The sequence below is a fragment of the Schistocerca americana genome, chromosome 2 (genome assembly GCF_021461395.2).
Source record: "Schistocerca americana isolate TAMUIC-IGC-003095 chromosome 2, iqSchAmer2.1, whole genome shotgun sequence".
NCBI lineage: Eukaryota > Metazoa > Arthropoda > Insecta > Orthoptera > Acrididae > Schistocerca > Schistocerca americana.
Window position 1 is genome coordinate 1,058,085,679 of NC_060120.1, and position 17,672 is coordinate 1,058,103,350.

Consider the following 17,672-nt stretch of genomic DNA (forward strand, 5'->3'; position numbering starts at 1 on the left):
CCTTCCTCACTTGATCTTTTCTCTTTGTAGCGTTTGCATCCTTCTGTCATTCGGTGTCATCATAGCAGACTTACTCCAGCTTATTTGGCAACTCCCTCAGCCCTTTCTGCTGCTCGGTCACTCTAATGCACACCATCCCCTTTGGAGTTCTCCCAGAACTGTCCAAGAGGTGCCCTCCTGGCTGACCTTCTCAATCAGCTGAACCTTATCTGCCTTACACTCCACACACACCTATTACCATTTGGACCTCTCCTCCTGCACTGGCCAGCTTGCCAACCAGTGATCCATTCTCTCCAACAGTTGTGATGACCAGGTAGAATATCTTACAAACATTATCCTTACCGCCACAGAATGTTTCAATCCTCACACTTCCTCTTTACCGCACTGTGTCTCACTCTCTTGGTAGACTGAGGCATGCCGCAACACAACTCGCACATACAGACGTTCTCTCCACATTTTTAATCATCATCTACGATGGCAAGGCATATTCGTTGTGAACAGTTGCGTGCACAGTGTCGTGTTTTTCTGGGTAGAAAGAAAAGCTAGCTGGATTTCATTTACTAGTTCCTTTAATAGTTTCACTCCCTCTTCCTACATGTGCACTAACCTCTGATGGCTCTCTGGGACGAAGGTCCATTCCCCAATTTCCAGCCTGACAGTGGCAGACGATGTCATACAAGACCCTACTGCTACCTCCAACACCTTGGGCCACCATTTTTTGCATCTCCTCCCACTATCACCTGCCTTCCTCCATTGGAAACGAGGTGGAGAAGGCTCGGGCGATACTCTTATCTCCTTAGAATCTCGAGTGCTACAATGCTGTCTTTACTATGGGGGAGCTAGAGCGTGCTCTCATTTCATCCTGATCCTCCACCCCCAGGCTGGATAATGTTCACATTCAGATGTTCCAGAACCTTTCTCTTGCAGGCAAGCACTTTCTGCTTTATACATACAACAGCAACTGGGCAGAGGGCACAATTCCCAAATGCTAGTGTGAAGCCACGGTCATACACATACCTAAATCCACTAAGGACAAACACTTTCCTTCTAACTACTGCCCATTTTTCTCAGCAGCTGTGTTTGCAAGGTGATGGGAATTATGATTCATGCCCGGTTGATATGGTAACTCAAGTCTCACAATTTACAAACCATTGCACATTGTGGATTTCAAGCGCGCTGTTCTGCAGTTGACCGTCTCGCCACTTTCTCCACCCATGTCATGAATGGCTTCCTGCAGAAATCCCAGACTATGGCCGTGTTTTTTTGATTTGGGGAAAGCTTACGACACCTTATGGAGAATTGGTATCCTCCGTACTCTACACATGGGGCTTTCATGGCCGTATGCCCCATTTCCCTTCAAGAATTTTTAAAACACCTTGTCTTCAAAGCATGTGTGGTTCTGCCTTGTTGGACACCTCTATGCAGCAAAACAGTGTGCCTCATGGTTCTGTCCTGAGCATCTTCCTCTTTGGTATCGCTCATTAACCCTACAATGACTTGTCTTCTGCCGGTCATCTCTGGCTCCCTGTTCATTGACAATTTTGTGATCCATTGCAATTCTTCACAGATGCCTCCTTGAGCTGCGTCTCCTGCGATGTCTGTATCATCTTTACTCATGGTGCATTGACAATTGGTTTCATTTTTCCATTGACAAAACCATTTGTTTGAATTTCTAGCAGCACAATTGGTTTCTTCTGGTGTCTTTACACCTTAGGCCTATTGCTGTTCCATTGGTTGAAACTACAAAATTCCTTGGGCTAGTGGTCGATAAGAAACTTTCTTGGTCCTCCCATAATTCTTATATGGCGGCCCACTGTATGCAATCCCTTAATGTTCTACATGTCCTCTGTGGTACTTCCTGGAGAGCAGATCGAACAAACCACCCTCCTCCATCTGTACCGGTCCCTTGTCCGTTCGAAACTAGACGACGGGCGTTTCGTTTATGGATCTGCACATCCGTCCATCTTACATAGTCTCAATACTATCCACCATTGTGACATCCGTTTCGCCACAGGCACCTTTCACACTAGCCTGGTTGAGAGTCTGTATGCAGAAGCTGCCGAACTACCGCTGCCCTACCACCATGATCTCCTCCTCAGCAGATATGCATGCCGTTTGTCTGCCTTGAGTGGCCACCCATGCTATGCCTCCTCCTTTGATGACCTCAGCAAGGGGTGCGTCAGTCTTCTCTGTTACCTCCTGGAGTTCTCTTTCTGCTCTTACTCCAGCAGCTTCACTTCACACTAACTGCCACTTTCCCGGTGGGTGTGAACCCTTCACCACCTTAGCATCATGCGAGGACTGTGTTCACCTTGTCCTTCATTTGCTTCCAAAGGACACAACCCCAGCCTCACTCTACTGCTGTATGTTTCACGACCTTTGCACACAGAACTTCGCAATATTATCTTTGTGTATATTGATGGCTCTCAGACTGACCGTGGTGTCAGGTGTACCTTCATCATTGGCACCGACATTTTCCGGTATCTGCTTCTGGAACAGTGCTCAGTATTTACAGCAGAGTTCTTCACCTTGTATTAGACCATGCACTACATATGGTGACGCAGGCTTTTCAATTGTGTCATCTGCTCCGACTCTCTCAGTGCCCTTCAAAGCCTCTGTGTGCAGTACACTGTCCATCCCTTAGTGCAAATGGGTCCAGGAAAGCTGTCACTTGTTCGCTCTTGATAGAGCCACTATGATGTTTATGTAGGTTCCTGATCGGTCTGATGGGAAATGAGGCTGCTGATGCTGCTGCCAAGGCTGCAGTTGTCATACCTCAGCTGACTAGTTCTTTCATTTCCTCCGATGATCTCTGTGTTGCCATCTGTCAGCAGGAGGTGTCACTTTGGTATCATCACTGGTCCTCTCTTCATGTGAACTAGGTCCAGAGAATTAGGCATCTGCTAGAGGCTTGGATAATCTCATCTTGGCCCTCTTGCTGTGAGGACATTATTTTAGCTAGGTTGCATACTGGGCACGGTCATTTTCGCCATTGCCATTTGTTAAGTGGTGCTCCCCCACAATTTTGTGCTAATTGCCCTCAACCTTTGACGGTCTGCCATTTCCTGGTGGAATGTCTTTTTTTTTTAAGCAACTCACAAGCTCATTTGTGTTTGCTGTCTGAGTTATCGGCCATTTTAGCCGACGACACAATGGCTGTTAACCGCATTTTCTTTTTATCTGGTGTAACAATATGGCAAAGGAAATTTAATCTTTATTTCAGGATTTCCGTTTCTCTATGGTATATTTTATAGATCTTTCTCCACATCCCTGTTTTTTAGCTGTCTTTCCTCCTGTCAACTGAGCTTAACGTGTAGTCGTGTTTAACTCCTGTCTTTGTCTTAATGTTCTATGGTCCTGACTTAGGTGCATATGACCCTAGTTGTTTTTGCACCCTAAAATCAAAATAAAACAATCGGAGACAGAAATGAGAGATAAGAGCCCACAATAATGAGTACTGGGGCTCTGCAAATACTGAAGCCTGTAGTGGAAACATGATGCTCCATACACTGGGCTATGAGTCAGCATTCATTCTACGTGATGTCAATGAACCACCAAGCTGTATTATAATAAAGGATATATACCTGAACAAGAAATAAATGTCCAGATTATTCCCAAATAAACCACAGTTTCTCCCAGGTGACAATACACTACATTCCACATGAAAGTACACTTTTACCATATTAAGTGACAATATACTTTCCCTCAGATCTGTAAAACTTATCAGTCCTTTCAATGGGGAAGGTTTTATACATCGGCGCAGAACTTCCTGCCACTTTAGGAAATGAAACCAAGAAGAAAAAAAACATGTTTTGGAAAGATCTTCGACATGAGCGAACAGGTACACAGCACATTTTCGTATTACGAAAGTATAAATACGAATTCTGCCCAATACAGTGCAGTAGCTTCTGAAGCACTCCAATCAAAACTGAGATGTGCTTATGTCAAGCAGTCACAGCTCACATCACATGATCCTGTCAGCCAATGACAGCAGAAACTAAGAGTACAGGACACATGACGTAGTCAGCTAATAGCAACACGACCGCTAAATAGCACGAACACACAAATAGGAAAAGTTAATGATTTATAGCTAAAAGAAAAGCTCACCTTTCTCACACAATACTGGTCTATTTTAGCATGTGTTACCCTTCAAGATATATCAAATACAAATATGCCAGTAAAATTCTAAATAATGGCATAAATGAAGTGCTGTTCCTAAAAGTGTCAAGTTTTGAATGAGAGTCAAATGCTCTGTGATTTTACAAATTAATCACCCCCTTTCACACTTAGCAATTCATTTGCTTAAAGCAAATTTACTTTGAAAGTAACACTTCTAAAATCATCATTCACAATATTTTCCCTTGACCTGTAAGAAATGTGAATAGTTATGACATCATGCTCATCGAAAGCCATTTGTTGCATTGCATAGTCTTCACCCTAAAGCCTTTCACACATTTCGGTGTCAGCACACACTTGGGTGTGGTGTGTTTTGTTGTTGCCAATGGCACATTTTCTTTGCAACTAAAGTTTTATTTTGGTATTATTCACTCGTTTAACTGAAAACTAAACCAATAAAAAATTCTAGGAATTCTGGAGGTTTTCCACAATGAAAAAAATGTACACTTCTTGGGGTGTATGCACTCTGTAATACTATGCCATCTGAAGGCCTAAAACTGAAACAAGTTTTAAACATTTTTGTTTTGAATACTGATATAGCAGTACGCGCCAGATCCACTCCTGCATCTATTGTAATACTGACAAATTAGTTCCTAGGCTACTATTAGGTTTTGATTAAACTTTTTACAACACCATATTGCAAACAACAGCTGGTCAATTTTGAAAGCATTATTATGGATCTGGTTTACAAGAATATCAAGATGCACTAATGCGTTTGATAAAAACATAGTAAATAACTCATTAAAAAAATAAAAAAATTGTTTCAACCAAGCCCCTAGTGAACTACATGAAGCAGTTCTAATCTTGCACTCAATCACCACCGTCCACTAGGTCAGATTGGGGTTAGAATATTCACAGCGCACTTTCAAAGAAACATCCCAGCCTTAAATGATTTATGGAATCTATGAAAATCGAAATCCAGATGGTCAGTCAAGGATAAAACCGCTGCCCTCGAGGATGAGTCCAGAGTCTCACCACTCTCACCTCTCCTGGTCGTAACCAGTAAATTACAAAATACAGTCAAAAGCCAAGAGGGCTCTAATAGCTTTTGGTGGCTTTTGGCTGTCCGTCCTCTCCATTCCACAATTTAGACTGTAGTTTCACCTCTAAAGCATACCGGCGTATCCCAGTTCGTTCAGTTGCATCACACTGCCACATGTCCTTTGGATTAAGCTTTGTCAGTCTCATCCTTCCCCAAGTGTTACTGGTCCAGATAGATCAAACAACCCACACATCGACACTTTGCTTCTATGTATGCATGTTATCATCCCAGATGTTACAGTCCTATTAATAGGAGATGCCTAGCATTTCAACAATGATTTAACACAAAACCTCAGTAGGCCATCTCAACTGTGGCAAGCATGAAATGCTCATGTGATCACACTAGCAAACACTTATCCAGTAATAAATAGTCATCAATCCTCATGAAATTCCCTCTGAATTTAAGTGGCCCTTAGTCCACATTTTTTAAACTGATGGTACTTTCACCATTTTCACGTAATTTGTGGCACTGGTTACTTCAGATAGCTCGCAACAGACAACTGCGTATTGCACACATTTGAAAGTTTTGACAAAGCCATTGCAGTAGCTGCATTATCATTATCAACACTTGTGTTGCTTAGCTAAGTTCCTCTTTAGTCTAAAAAAATTTACAACACCACCAACCAATTCTTAAAGACACTTTTCGTAACAACTGACAATGCAAGAGAAATTACAAGTGACATTTAAAAGAAAAAATGTGTGGGCTGCCACCGTTACACAAGCAATGTCTTACCAATAGTTGTATCCACGTATTCACTATGGCCATTAACATCAAATAAGTCTCCAGCTCCCAAGGCGTATGTCAAGGAGTCTTCAAATGATCCCAGATGATAGTACACCTTGCTTGCCACCAGAGCTGCTAGCTCATGTTGGTTGAAGCCCCTGTCCTCGTGAAGAATTTCACTAAAGTGGATGACAATATGCATTAATATTTATTTCTGACAAGAACACAGATCACAAAAATACCATATACAATCTTTGTTTTTTTTTTCTTCTTCTTCTTTTTTTTTTTTGGAAGCTGTTAGAGACCACCACCAAATTTACAAATTTGATTTTACACAAGGAAAAGTAGCACTGTACTGAATCCTGCAATGTGCTGTTTAAAGATAAATTAAATGGAAGCAACTGCAGTCACATCTGATAGACAGTAATTCAGAGGGTATTTTTTGATGCAAATTGCTCCCTGGCTTTAAGAGAAAAACACTAACAATCAATAAAATTGTCTGAGGCTCAAAATGAAGTTGACTAAGCTGTAGCTACAGAAATCATACCTGTGCTGCTGTAGTTAGCTTCCCAGCCCTTGCAATTGTTCAGGAAATGTGAAGTTGCCATGCTGCACATGAAATGTGCATTATAAATCTTCAGAAAACCCACCCTAAAAAATGCGCACCAACCTTTATACAAGGTTTATCCACAAATATGTACCATTTCATTCTATTGCCACCACACCAATAGTGTCGCAGATTCGCACATTCACACTTATCTCTGGTTCATTGTCTTTCAATTGACACCGTTACAGCCAGAATGTGTTGTGTTTACACTTGCTTGAGAACGTTAATGAGAAAATTCATGAAAATGGATGGTTCACAATAAAACTGCTCTGATGTGTTTCCATAAATTTCAAAAAATGTTTTGCACGACATTGTCACAAGTTGCTTAAATTTCCGCAAATTGTAATCCTGTTGGGTTCCGAAAATGCAGCAATTTCGCAGTGTTTTGACATTTCTTACCAGATGGTGTGATAATATTATGAGAAGAAAAGTTGCTACTCACCATATAGCAGAGATGCTGAGTTGCAGATCGGAACAACAAACACACACATAATTAAAGTTTTCGGCCATTAAGGCCTTTGTCAGCACTTCACTGTCCACCATCCCCACTGTACTATCCTTCCCCATCCCAGCCTCCTCCTTACCCCCACCCAGACCCAGTCGTCACTCCCGTGTGTGTGTGTGTGTGTGTGTGTGTGTGTGTGTGTCCGCCATCCCCACTGTACTATCCTTCCCCATCCCAGCCTCCTCCTTACCCCCACCCAGTCGTCACTCCCATCTGTGTGTGTGTGTGTGTGTGTGTGTGTGTGTGTGTGTGTGTGTGTGTGTGTGTGTGTGCAGTGGCTGCAGCTTATCTTGTAGACCACATTACTGGTTCAGGATAGTACAGTGGGGGTGGCGGACAGTGAAGTGCTGCAGGTCAGATGGTGGCCAGGGGAGAGGTGGGAAGGAGGAGGAGGGGGGGGGGGGGACGGAAAAGGAGAGACATAAGAAGACTGGGTGTGGTGGTGCAGGCTGTGAAGTAGTCATTGAAATGAAGGATATCATATTTGGCAGCATTTTCAGCAACAGGGGGGGGGGGGGTCCATTTGTTTTTTGGCCACAGTTTGTCAGTAGCCATTCATGCAGACAGACAGCTTGTTGGTTGTCTTGCCTACACAGGATGCAGCACAGTAGCTGCAGTTTATCTTGTAGACCACATTACTGGTTCCACAGGTAGCCCTGCCTTTGATGGAATAGGTGATGTTGGTGACCGGACTGGAGTAGGTGGTGGTGGTGGGAGGATGTATAGGACAGGTCTGGCATCTAGGTCTATTACAAAGGTATGAGCCATGAGGTAATGGATTGGAAGCAGGGATTGTGTCAGGATGGACGAGTATATTATGTAGGTTCGGTAGATGGTGGAACACTACTGTGGGAGGACTGGGAAGGATAGTGGCCTGGACATTTCTCATTCCATGGCCCAATGAGAGGTAATCGAAACCCTGGCAGAGAATGTAATTCAGTTGCTCCTGGGTGGTACTGAGTTATAAGGAGAATGCTCCTCTGTGGCCAGACGGTGGGACTTTGGGAAGTGGTGGGAGACTGGAAAGATAAGGCATGGGAGATTTGTTTTTGTACACGATTGGGAGGACAATTACGGCCAGCGAAGGCTTCAGTGAGACCCTCAGTGCATTTCGAGAGGAACTGCTCACCACTGCAGATGCGACGACCTCGGGTGGCTAGACTGTACATAAGGGACCTCTTGATATGGAATGGGTGGCAGCTGTTGAACTGGAGGATTTTTTTTGTTTTGTTTTGCTGTAGGGTGCAAAAAACAACTGGGGTCATAAGTGCCCACGTCGGAACTATACAACAAAAATACAGAGAGGAGGTAAACGACTATTGAAGTGAAGGTATAGCTGGTGGTTAGCAGGTTTGATATGGACAGAGGTACTGATGTAGCCATCTTTGAAGTGGAGGTCAACATCTAGGAAGGTGGCTTGTTGGGTTGAGTAGGACCAAGTGAAGCAAATGGGGGAGAAGATGTTGAGGTTCTGGTGGAATGTGGACAGGGTATTCTCACCTTCAATCCACATAATAAAGATGTCATCAATGAATCTGAAACAGGTGAGGGGATGACCGAGATGAATTATTATACACAATCATGACTGGTGATTAAACATGAGTTTGCCACGACATTCCAGAATCGAAACAACAGCCGATAGAGTAGAGGCACTCCATGATCCCTCCCCACCCCTCAACCCCCCCCCCCCCCCCCTCCCAAAAAATAGAAAAAAAATTATGTCTGCACAAAAGAATCAAGCGTGCTGTGTTCTGTGACAGACAGGACATCAGGGCATTCTGCTTGTTGAGTCCCTTCCCAGAGGTGATACCATCAGTGGGGTTCGATACTGTGAAACATTGAGAAAAATTCAGTGCGTAATTCAAAAGATTAGGTGTGGATTGCTCAGTCATGCATTGTGTTGCTCCATGACAATATATGTCCCCATTCTGCCGCTGTCACTCAAAACCTTATTTAACAATTTGGTTGGGAGCAGTTCACCACGTAATCGCGATCTCGCACATCTGACCACCACTTTGAAGGGTGATTATGGGGCACCTCATCTTTGTTTTTGTATATAATTCTTCCCACGTGGAATGTTTCCTTCCATTATATATATATATATATATATGACCTCACATGCCTCATAACTGTTATGTAATGCGATGAATCTGCCACCTGATATTAGTACGTTTAGTTGACCCAAGCAAAGAAATTAATCATTCATTAACAAACTCAATTTTGATACAGTTGCAACAATCAGTAGACTACAAAACATTATAACAAGTTGATTTCAAATCAAATTGGTACCAATATATCCAATACACATATCTAGTTTAAGGAAAGAGCATCACATGAAAGGAAATTCAGAGCATGTTAGTTGTGATATCTAAACAATGCTCACCAAATAGATACCACCCAGAACACCACTAACAAATTAAACGGCAAAATTTGACCTACACAGGGTGCTCCGGGAGGTATAACTACTTTGGCATTACAGAAGAGAGTGATCTACCTGCCTGCTTTGATATGGTGAAAATGGCTACTTCCAGCAGTAACAAAAATGTTTTGTTTGTGTATAATATACCAACTACTAATTTAATGTACTAATTGGAAATACAGAAGCGTCCGATCCCGCCCGTCTGCTTTGACCCATGACGTCACAAATATGGCGGAAACAAAAACAAACACACACACTTTCCACAAGAAGCCTAATGACACTAACAGGACAAGCGCGGGAAATGGGGTGTTTTGGGGGGGGGGGGGGGGGCGCACACTAAATATAAACAAATTTAGACGCCTTGCATAGCTACAACGTGTAAGTGAAGACAGCCATGCATGAATACCCCACCCACCTCCCCCAGGGGTCGTAACCCCAGCAACCCATAGACGATAAAGATGCTTCAGTAGCTGATTAGTGTTTCTTGTCTTTTTAAAAAAAAAAAAAAAAAAATCTCACGGGATAGAACGAACGGATCAGAAAGATAAATATAATAAACTAAAACAGAAATTGGAGGAAACAGATAATTAAAATAAGTAATAAGCGTTTTTAAATTTTAAAAAAATCTCATGAGATAGAATGAACAGATCAGAAAAGTAAATAAAATAAGATAAAACAGAACTGGAGACAGCCACACTCAAACCAAACTCCGCACCGTCATGACGTCACACACAACATCCTTACGTCACGGGTCAAAGCCGACGCGTGGGATCGGGTGCTTCTGTCGACCCTACTAATTTTTGCAACTGAAGACAGAATTTTTCCACCTAATCTAATTGGAAAACTCGGCACGAACACTACATTAGAAATGAACACAATTAGGCATATCTAAGAATGACAGTGCTACACCTAACCATGTAATGGCAAACTATTATTGGAGATTAATGAATAATCAAAGCAAAAAAGTGTGAAATGGAATTTCTGTAAGACAGTTGCAGTCCTCAACTGCATCCATTTTGCTTTCTAAAGGCTGTGGTCTACAGCGTTCAATAGATTCAGGAATGACTTCTTAGAATCACAACAGGCTACTTTTTTTTTAAATTTACAACTAGTTTCTATAACAGATCATCTAGTGTCAAAAGTACAGCATCTACGGGTAGTTTGTTGACATCACACATACAAATAAGAATTAGGGAAAATTTGGGTCAAACCCCATCAACAAGCAAGATCAAAGACAAATGAGGCGTAAGAGCCCACAATAAAGAATATCGGGGCTCTACAAATACTGAAGTTTGTTGTGGGAGTATGATGCTATTCACAATGAGCTCCACACTGGCATTCAGGATATGTCATATCAACAAATTGTTCTTCCAAGCTGTATTGTAATATTAAGCCAACTCAGGGCGTATGACTTAAACAAGTATTAAATATTTTTCTTTTAAATACTGACATAGAAGTATCAGCCTGTTTGAAGATATCCCTCCCGAAGCTATTATAACATTGACAGATTTTGGTTCCTGACCTATCGCAAAGCTTAATTAAAACCCTTACCTACACTATACTGCAAAAAACAGCAGGCCAATTTTGAAAGCTATTTTAGTAGGGTATGTTTGACAGTCAACAAACAAGGCATCTATGAATCAATTTGCGAAATTAACGGCACTGTTAGTAACAAAATATGTTTTGTTTATGTGTAATTTACGACTTTCTAATTTAATTTAACCAATTTTTCTAAATGATTGCGACATTTTGCCACCTAATCAATATGCTGAAAAATTTAGCAACAGCTAGTAATTCAAGAAAATTTTCAGATATGCATTTCTGTTTACAATTTTAAATATCTAAAACACGGCAAATGTTTATTAAAGTACTTACATTTTCTCTATTGCTTCTGATATTTCTGGCCAAAATTCGTCAACGATTAAGTCGAGTTTTTTCAGTGCGAAAACCTTGAGTTCCGGCATGGGTTCGTCTAACAGGGAAATAATCCCCGCTGCAAAATATTATCAGAATTTAAAAATAATAAGTATACAACCCAAAACGATGGAGTACTGTTGTATTTCAACAAGCCCCATCGTGTTTACAAATGAAGCTCGTCATGACATTACGTGACTTGCAACTTCGTTAGAACTATTACTTGCTAATATGAAACTAGCCGTATATTATGCCAGAATGAAATGAAATGTCATATATTTGATTACTTCCAGCATAAATAACTTATACAAACCTGCTGATGTTATATTCATTACTGCTGCTTACAGTTTACACGCCTACAAACGAACACAAACTCTTTGCACGGATTACAGCAGTACAGCTGAAACAGTACACAGTTGCTACATAACAATTGAAGCGCTGACCAATGAATTTACTGTGTAAGGTATCCAAAGTTGATATTTTAGACAGACAAGTACGACCACGCCTCCTACTAACTTATTACCAGTATATTAAATTATAAGAATGGTTTATATGCAAATAAAAATTTAACTTCTTTAAATAGTCATGAAAATAAGAAGTCAATAAAACAAGATTATCACGAGAATTCTTAATATGATTACTTAGCCACCTTTTAACCGAGCAAACACAACCGAAAGCGCAACAGAGAACAACAATTCTGGATCTTTCGTTTTTGATTGCAGTAAATAAGAAAAATGCGCTTTGTATTCTTACAAGTCGTGTGTGAGCAATTTTTAAAATAAGATCAAAACTTTACATAAACTGAATAGATAGTGGTTCAATAAGAATAGACGGTGACCCATTCGGGAAAGGAGGAGGTCACCTCACCCTTCCCCTCCCCCGCCGTTCTACGTGGAGGTATGCTCTCACGATCTATAGGATACTGAAGCTCTTCTGAAAATGAGCATGAGAATGTATTAATCGTCGAGTTTTGAGACAAAACGCACACTAAAACGGATTGAAGGGCAAAAGAAGTAACGTGCTGTCACTGCTCAGCAACATCAACAATAACCAGCAAAGAACTTATGTCTTGCACATTTTCTTCAAATCAAGAACCAAGTTCCATTCACAACAGATGTCTTTAAAGCCGTTATTAGGTAATAAATAGCAAATAACAATTGCAACAAACACAAAATAGTCCGACTGAAAGCACTTCTCAAACAAATATGAATATATTATATAATCAGAATTAAACCAATAGATATTAGAGTGATGCAGGTGCTCCTTTTATGTCTTTTTTGATGATATCAATGAGAATGTTGGTAAATATTATCCTATGGCTTTAGGTAAAGTACTATCCACAATAGATTTTGAATACAAGTATATAAAATCAGGAATCTCAAGACATTGGGAAAGAAAAGAATTCTAATGTATCAGTCTACAAGGGAGGTGATTACCAAATTTGCGGAAGACAAGCATTCATATGGCAAAAAGGTGTCAGCACACTTACCAAACCACAGAGCACACTGCCAGGGACTTTCTAGAAATGACACTGAAATGACGGAGCAAGAACTGAAAAAAGCTGTTCAGTCTACCATTCCTATCACACACGTGCATAAGATGATGAACAAATAAACCAATTATGTACAATGAGCAACATCCCCCAATAAAAACATATAGTCGCCTTTGAGCCACAATTTCTGCCAAAACATGTAACAGTATTATGGTACGAGGTGTAATGTTAGGTACTACATACCATTAGTGAGACAATTGTTCCAGTATCTTCGATGTGGCCATCTTAGTAGCCAATGTCAACAATCAGTAACTCGATAAAATACATATGGAGCGAACCAGTGCCAAATAATATGCTGTGTATACTGTAAAGGTGCGTTTATACCTGTTTCACTTTCAAAGCATAATAGGCAAGATGCGAGGGGGTGCATGCACTGGTGTAATGTCACACATGCCTCTGATGTGTGTGCATAGGCCTCCATGCACAGGTGCAGGAGACTCCCATTCCAATCAGGGCGAAACGTGCTACATTCATGCCTATGTTCACAGTTCCCTCCATTTATTTGTTTGTGTGATTGTCACTGATAGTGAAAAGATCCAGTTTTTTGTATGTTTTTGCATTAGCACAATCGCTGATGGAGCTAATGAGAAACAAATAGAATTTGTGGAGAATAATCGTTGTTTTCCTTGTTTGTGGTTCATCAAGTCTGAACACTACAAAGACGTAATTACGAGAAATTACTGTGTACAGTTCCTGACAAATATGTATAACATACCAACAATGAAGGTAACACTAAAAAAAGATACGAAAAATCTTCGTTCCTGCTTCACATGCGTACATAACGACTACATGTCGGAGAGGAAAATTAGTTCCCAAGTCGTTGATGTGCCAAAAGCGTCCTGGTTCCTCTGCGAGCCACTGTCATTTATTCATAGTGGAGAAGTGACAAGGCCTGGCACAGAAGTTTTCACAACTCCATTGGGGAGAGAGGTAAGTTTTCGTCACTGTAAAACTACATGTTTGCTGTCGCAAGCCATCACACAGTGTCGGAAGTGAATAAATATTATTGTTTTCATGTACTTATTTATTGTAGGGTATGCATGGCGACAAGAGTGAGGACTCTGACTGCTTCACAGATGATCCTGTAGTGGGCTGGGCTCTGAAGCTTACCGCGCATTTCTCAACAAATTATGTAATGCGATATTGTAAATGTCTTTACGGCAATACCTCAGTGTTGTCACAGCTCTATAGACAGATAGGGAGAGGGATTAGCCTCACACAAAAAACACAGCACACATATTTGCGAAACTCGTACAACACAATACAGAAAAAGCAATAAAATTTATGCTGATGTCTAGTCAGCTATTCGCCAATATAGATATACCATAATCTCCTGTTAATGAGCACCCTTAATGGGTAATAAGGGGTAACTCGTTACAGGGACATGACTAGCTTGAGAGCATTCTAGCAGTTCAATGGATGGAACTAATGGAATTAGCACACACATTATATGCATGTGCAAATAAGAGTAGACACTACTTCTAAACACATCTGTGTATGTGCACTAGAGGGGCTAAAACTCGCCAATGTGTAGAAAGGGGTACTCATAGCATGCTTTCTGTTTGTTTAGATGTTTATTTATTAGCCTTTCAGAACATCTACCAAGCAGCTGACTTCGTTAATTGAAGTTGTATATGTACATTTACCTTTTAGTTTTTAACAGTTTCATTTGTAAAACATTTACAAACTGATGATTTTCATTATATAATTTACATTCTGGCATATCTCATTACATGTCTACACAATCATACATAGACAAATGCATCCCCTCTCCCATTATATCAGCATATTAATTACAGAAGTTGAAATGTAACAGTTTATTTTTCATACGATTTCGAAACTAATTTGAACTGTATGATTAACTGTTACATCATTAGGTAGGATACCTGTAAGTAATTTCGTCCTTAGATCTCTGTAACGTAATTTTCAGTCACTTTGTGTCAAAATACTCATCAATATATTTTCCATCCATTCGTAGAAACATGCATTCTCAGTTCGTCCAATTGCAATTACTGTTTTTATTTATGAACAGTCAAGCAACAAAAGAGATACCAGATATACTGTACTTATATTGTTTGAAACCTGTAACAACTCTATTTATCATATTGCCAGCTTGCTATGCTATTGGCTAACATAACAACATGTAATTACGTCATAATTACTGTAATTCGTAAAATGAAAGCAAATTAACAAGGAAAAAAAGTGTTTATTTGGGCCACTGTACTTTTTATTGAAATTTTGTTCACACTAAAAAATTATGTACTCATATTTGAAACAGGAAACACTGTAGGAATATTTAGAATAATCCAGTTTCAGTGTAATTAACAAAAATGTAATTAGCATCGTTTATTTGTATCATATCATTCATTTTTCCACGACAACAAGATATATGTAATCATTTTTATGTCACATCCATACATTTCTATTGTAACCACTGGATGATAACATCTTTTGCATGGCTCTGAGCACTATGGGACAAAACTTCTGAGGTCATTAGTCCCCTAGAACTTAGAACTAGTTAAACCTAACTAACCTAAGGGCATCACATACATCCATGCCCAAGGCAGGATTCGAACCTGCGACCGTAGCGGTCTTGTGGTTCCAGACTGCAGCACCTAGAACCACATGGCCACTTCGGCCGCCATCTTTTGTAAGTAATAACAACTTTTGTAACTGTAATTAGAGAAATTTACTACACACAACAATGCATCAGTTGTCAGCGAGAATATATAAGTCCCATTAGACAATGAGTTGGAGGCCCTGTATGATGTAAGATCTTGAGTAGCACTCTGTGATGTAATAAATGTTACACCTGAAACGACAAATGACTTCTCACATATTTTGAGAACCATGGTGTACTCTGGTCCTTTCTTACATAAATAAAACTTACAGGAAACATCAACTGCAGCGAAGCAACGAAATGAAGATGAGTTCTGTTCAAAGTTTATTACTTTGAACAAATTGAGCTATACCCATCACATTTCGAGATCATTTGTTTCAGCTACCATCTTCTGTAATGATATTTACTTTGAATTAGTTTCTGTTTACAAAGTTTACCCCTAGAAAGGCAGATACACTGCAAAGTACACACATATTCCTCGAGTTGCACATTATGTACATGGTATATATACAGTTCATGTGACTGAAAAAGTATATTGTGATTATACAGATATGATATTCTCATTTACTAGTAATTAGTGATTTCTTCCACATTATACATGTCCATCTGGTTACTTTGATGGTATTCTTCTACTGAATAATACGTCATATTTTAGAACCACACCTTTAATTCTGTCTGCCTTGATAGCTGAATAGTCAGTGCGACGGACTCTGATGCTGGGGATCTAGGTTCGATTCCTAGTTCTGACAGGGTTTTTTCTCTTTGTGGGAGGACTAGACTGGAGTTTACTGAGCCTTGTGATGGCAATTGAGGAGCAGCTACAAGACCGGAAGGTCGACAAGAGCTGGGAGTGCTGTTTGCTGACCCCATACCTTCAGACTTAAGTGTTTGTTCTTATTATGTGTCAGTGACAGCCTTGAATATGGTATATAGTTTCTGCTGGTACTGTTCATATGTACATTACATTTTTGCAGTAAATTTCTTTATATTTCTTTGACATATATTAAGTAGTTATACATATAACAACATTGGAATATCATTATATTAGGTCGATTGAAGTGTTTCTTACATGATTCTCTAGGATCAGTCCTTGAATAAATCAGACTGCTTTTTTCCACCACCTCCGAAACACAGTTTATACCTATTTGATTTCCACATAAGGGTACCATACACAGTAGCTGCGACTGAAAGAATGCACAGTGAATGGGAATTCGAAATTTTTATTTTTTATGGTGTACTCTCATAGTTTTCTCATTGGTAATTTTGCACGTTTTTCAGAGTTCATTAGTGCAGTAATTAAACAAAAATTATGTATTTTTCCAGCAGACTTTATAACATATAAGCTGTTTACAAAAAGCATTCTATGTACTGACTGTTTCTTATTCTAGAAATGAAATGGACTGAACAAGCATTAAGCATCTGAATACAGGCATACAGTGAGTCAAGGTGACTGTATGATCTTCATGTGTGTTATCAATCGTTTGTTTCTGAGTAAATATGGAAGTAACTCCTTCATGTGTTTTTCGATTTCTATACATAGCACATTACTTAATGAAAGTTCACGTTTGATGTGATTACATCTTTATTTTATTTCAGAAGTCCAGGAAGAAGAAACTGACTATTGTTGGAGAGAGAGAGAGTCTGTTTATAACATGAATAAACAGGTGGTTTAAATCTTTCTTCTGATAATGTTAAATTGCTCCCTACATTACTGACAAGGGGAGGCGACGACGTTTGGAACACCGATTTACTGCAAACTTCGTACAATCATAGTACTCCATGAGGACAACAAGATGTGTAAGCAGTAGCGTGTACTTCTCAAGCGTTACTGAGAAAATCGCAAAATAATTTCTGTCGTCGAATATATATATCTGTGCTTGGCCATTTTAACCAGGAAGCAGCTGCAGCTGAGTGGTGCCAGCACGGCAGCTCAGCATGTTCCGTAAGAGTGTTAGCTTCCCTTTCTAATAAAAAAAACTGAGAGAACAGATGAATGAACAAGCTGAATGGGTGTCATTGGACATCTGCCATGAACAAATTCAACGAACAATATAGAACAAAATGGTTTTTTAAAAAAAAAAATAGTGTTTGGCGTTCAAGCCGTTAGATCGCTG

At 40.0% G+C, this 17,672-nt stretch overlaps 1 protein-coding gene across 2 annotated transcripts in view; it reads right to left on the bottom strand.

The window, feature by feature from the left end:
* LOC124596469 (26S proteasome non-ATPase regulatory subunit 1) overlaps positions 1–11,833 on the bottom strand; it is a 357,823-nt gene extending 345,990 nt beyond the window's left edge. For both annotated transcript variants that reach the window (XM_047135609.1, XM_047135608.1), the window contains exons 1-3: positions 11,700–11,833; positions 11,348–11,465; positions 5,951–6,120 (exon numbers count right to left, since the gene is read on the bottom strand). In XM_047135609.1, coding sequence (XP_046991565.1) covers positions 5,951–6,120; positions 11,348–11,465; positions 11,700–11,718 — 307 coding nt within the window. In that variant the 5' untranslated portion in view covers positions 11,719–11,833. The remainder of the gene's footprint in view (positions 1–5,950; positions 6,121–11,347; positions 11,466–11,699) is intronic.
* Between the last annotated feature and the right edge of the window lie 5,839 nt (positions 11,834–17,672).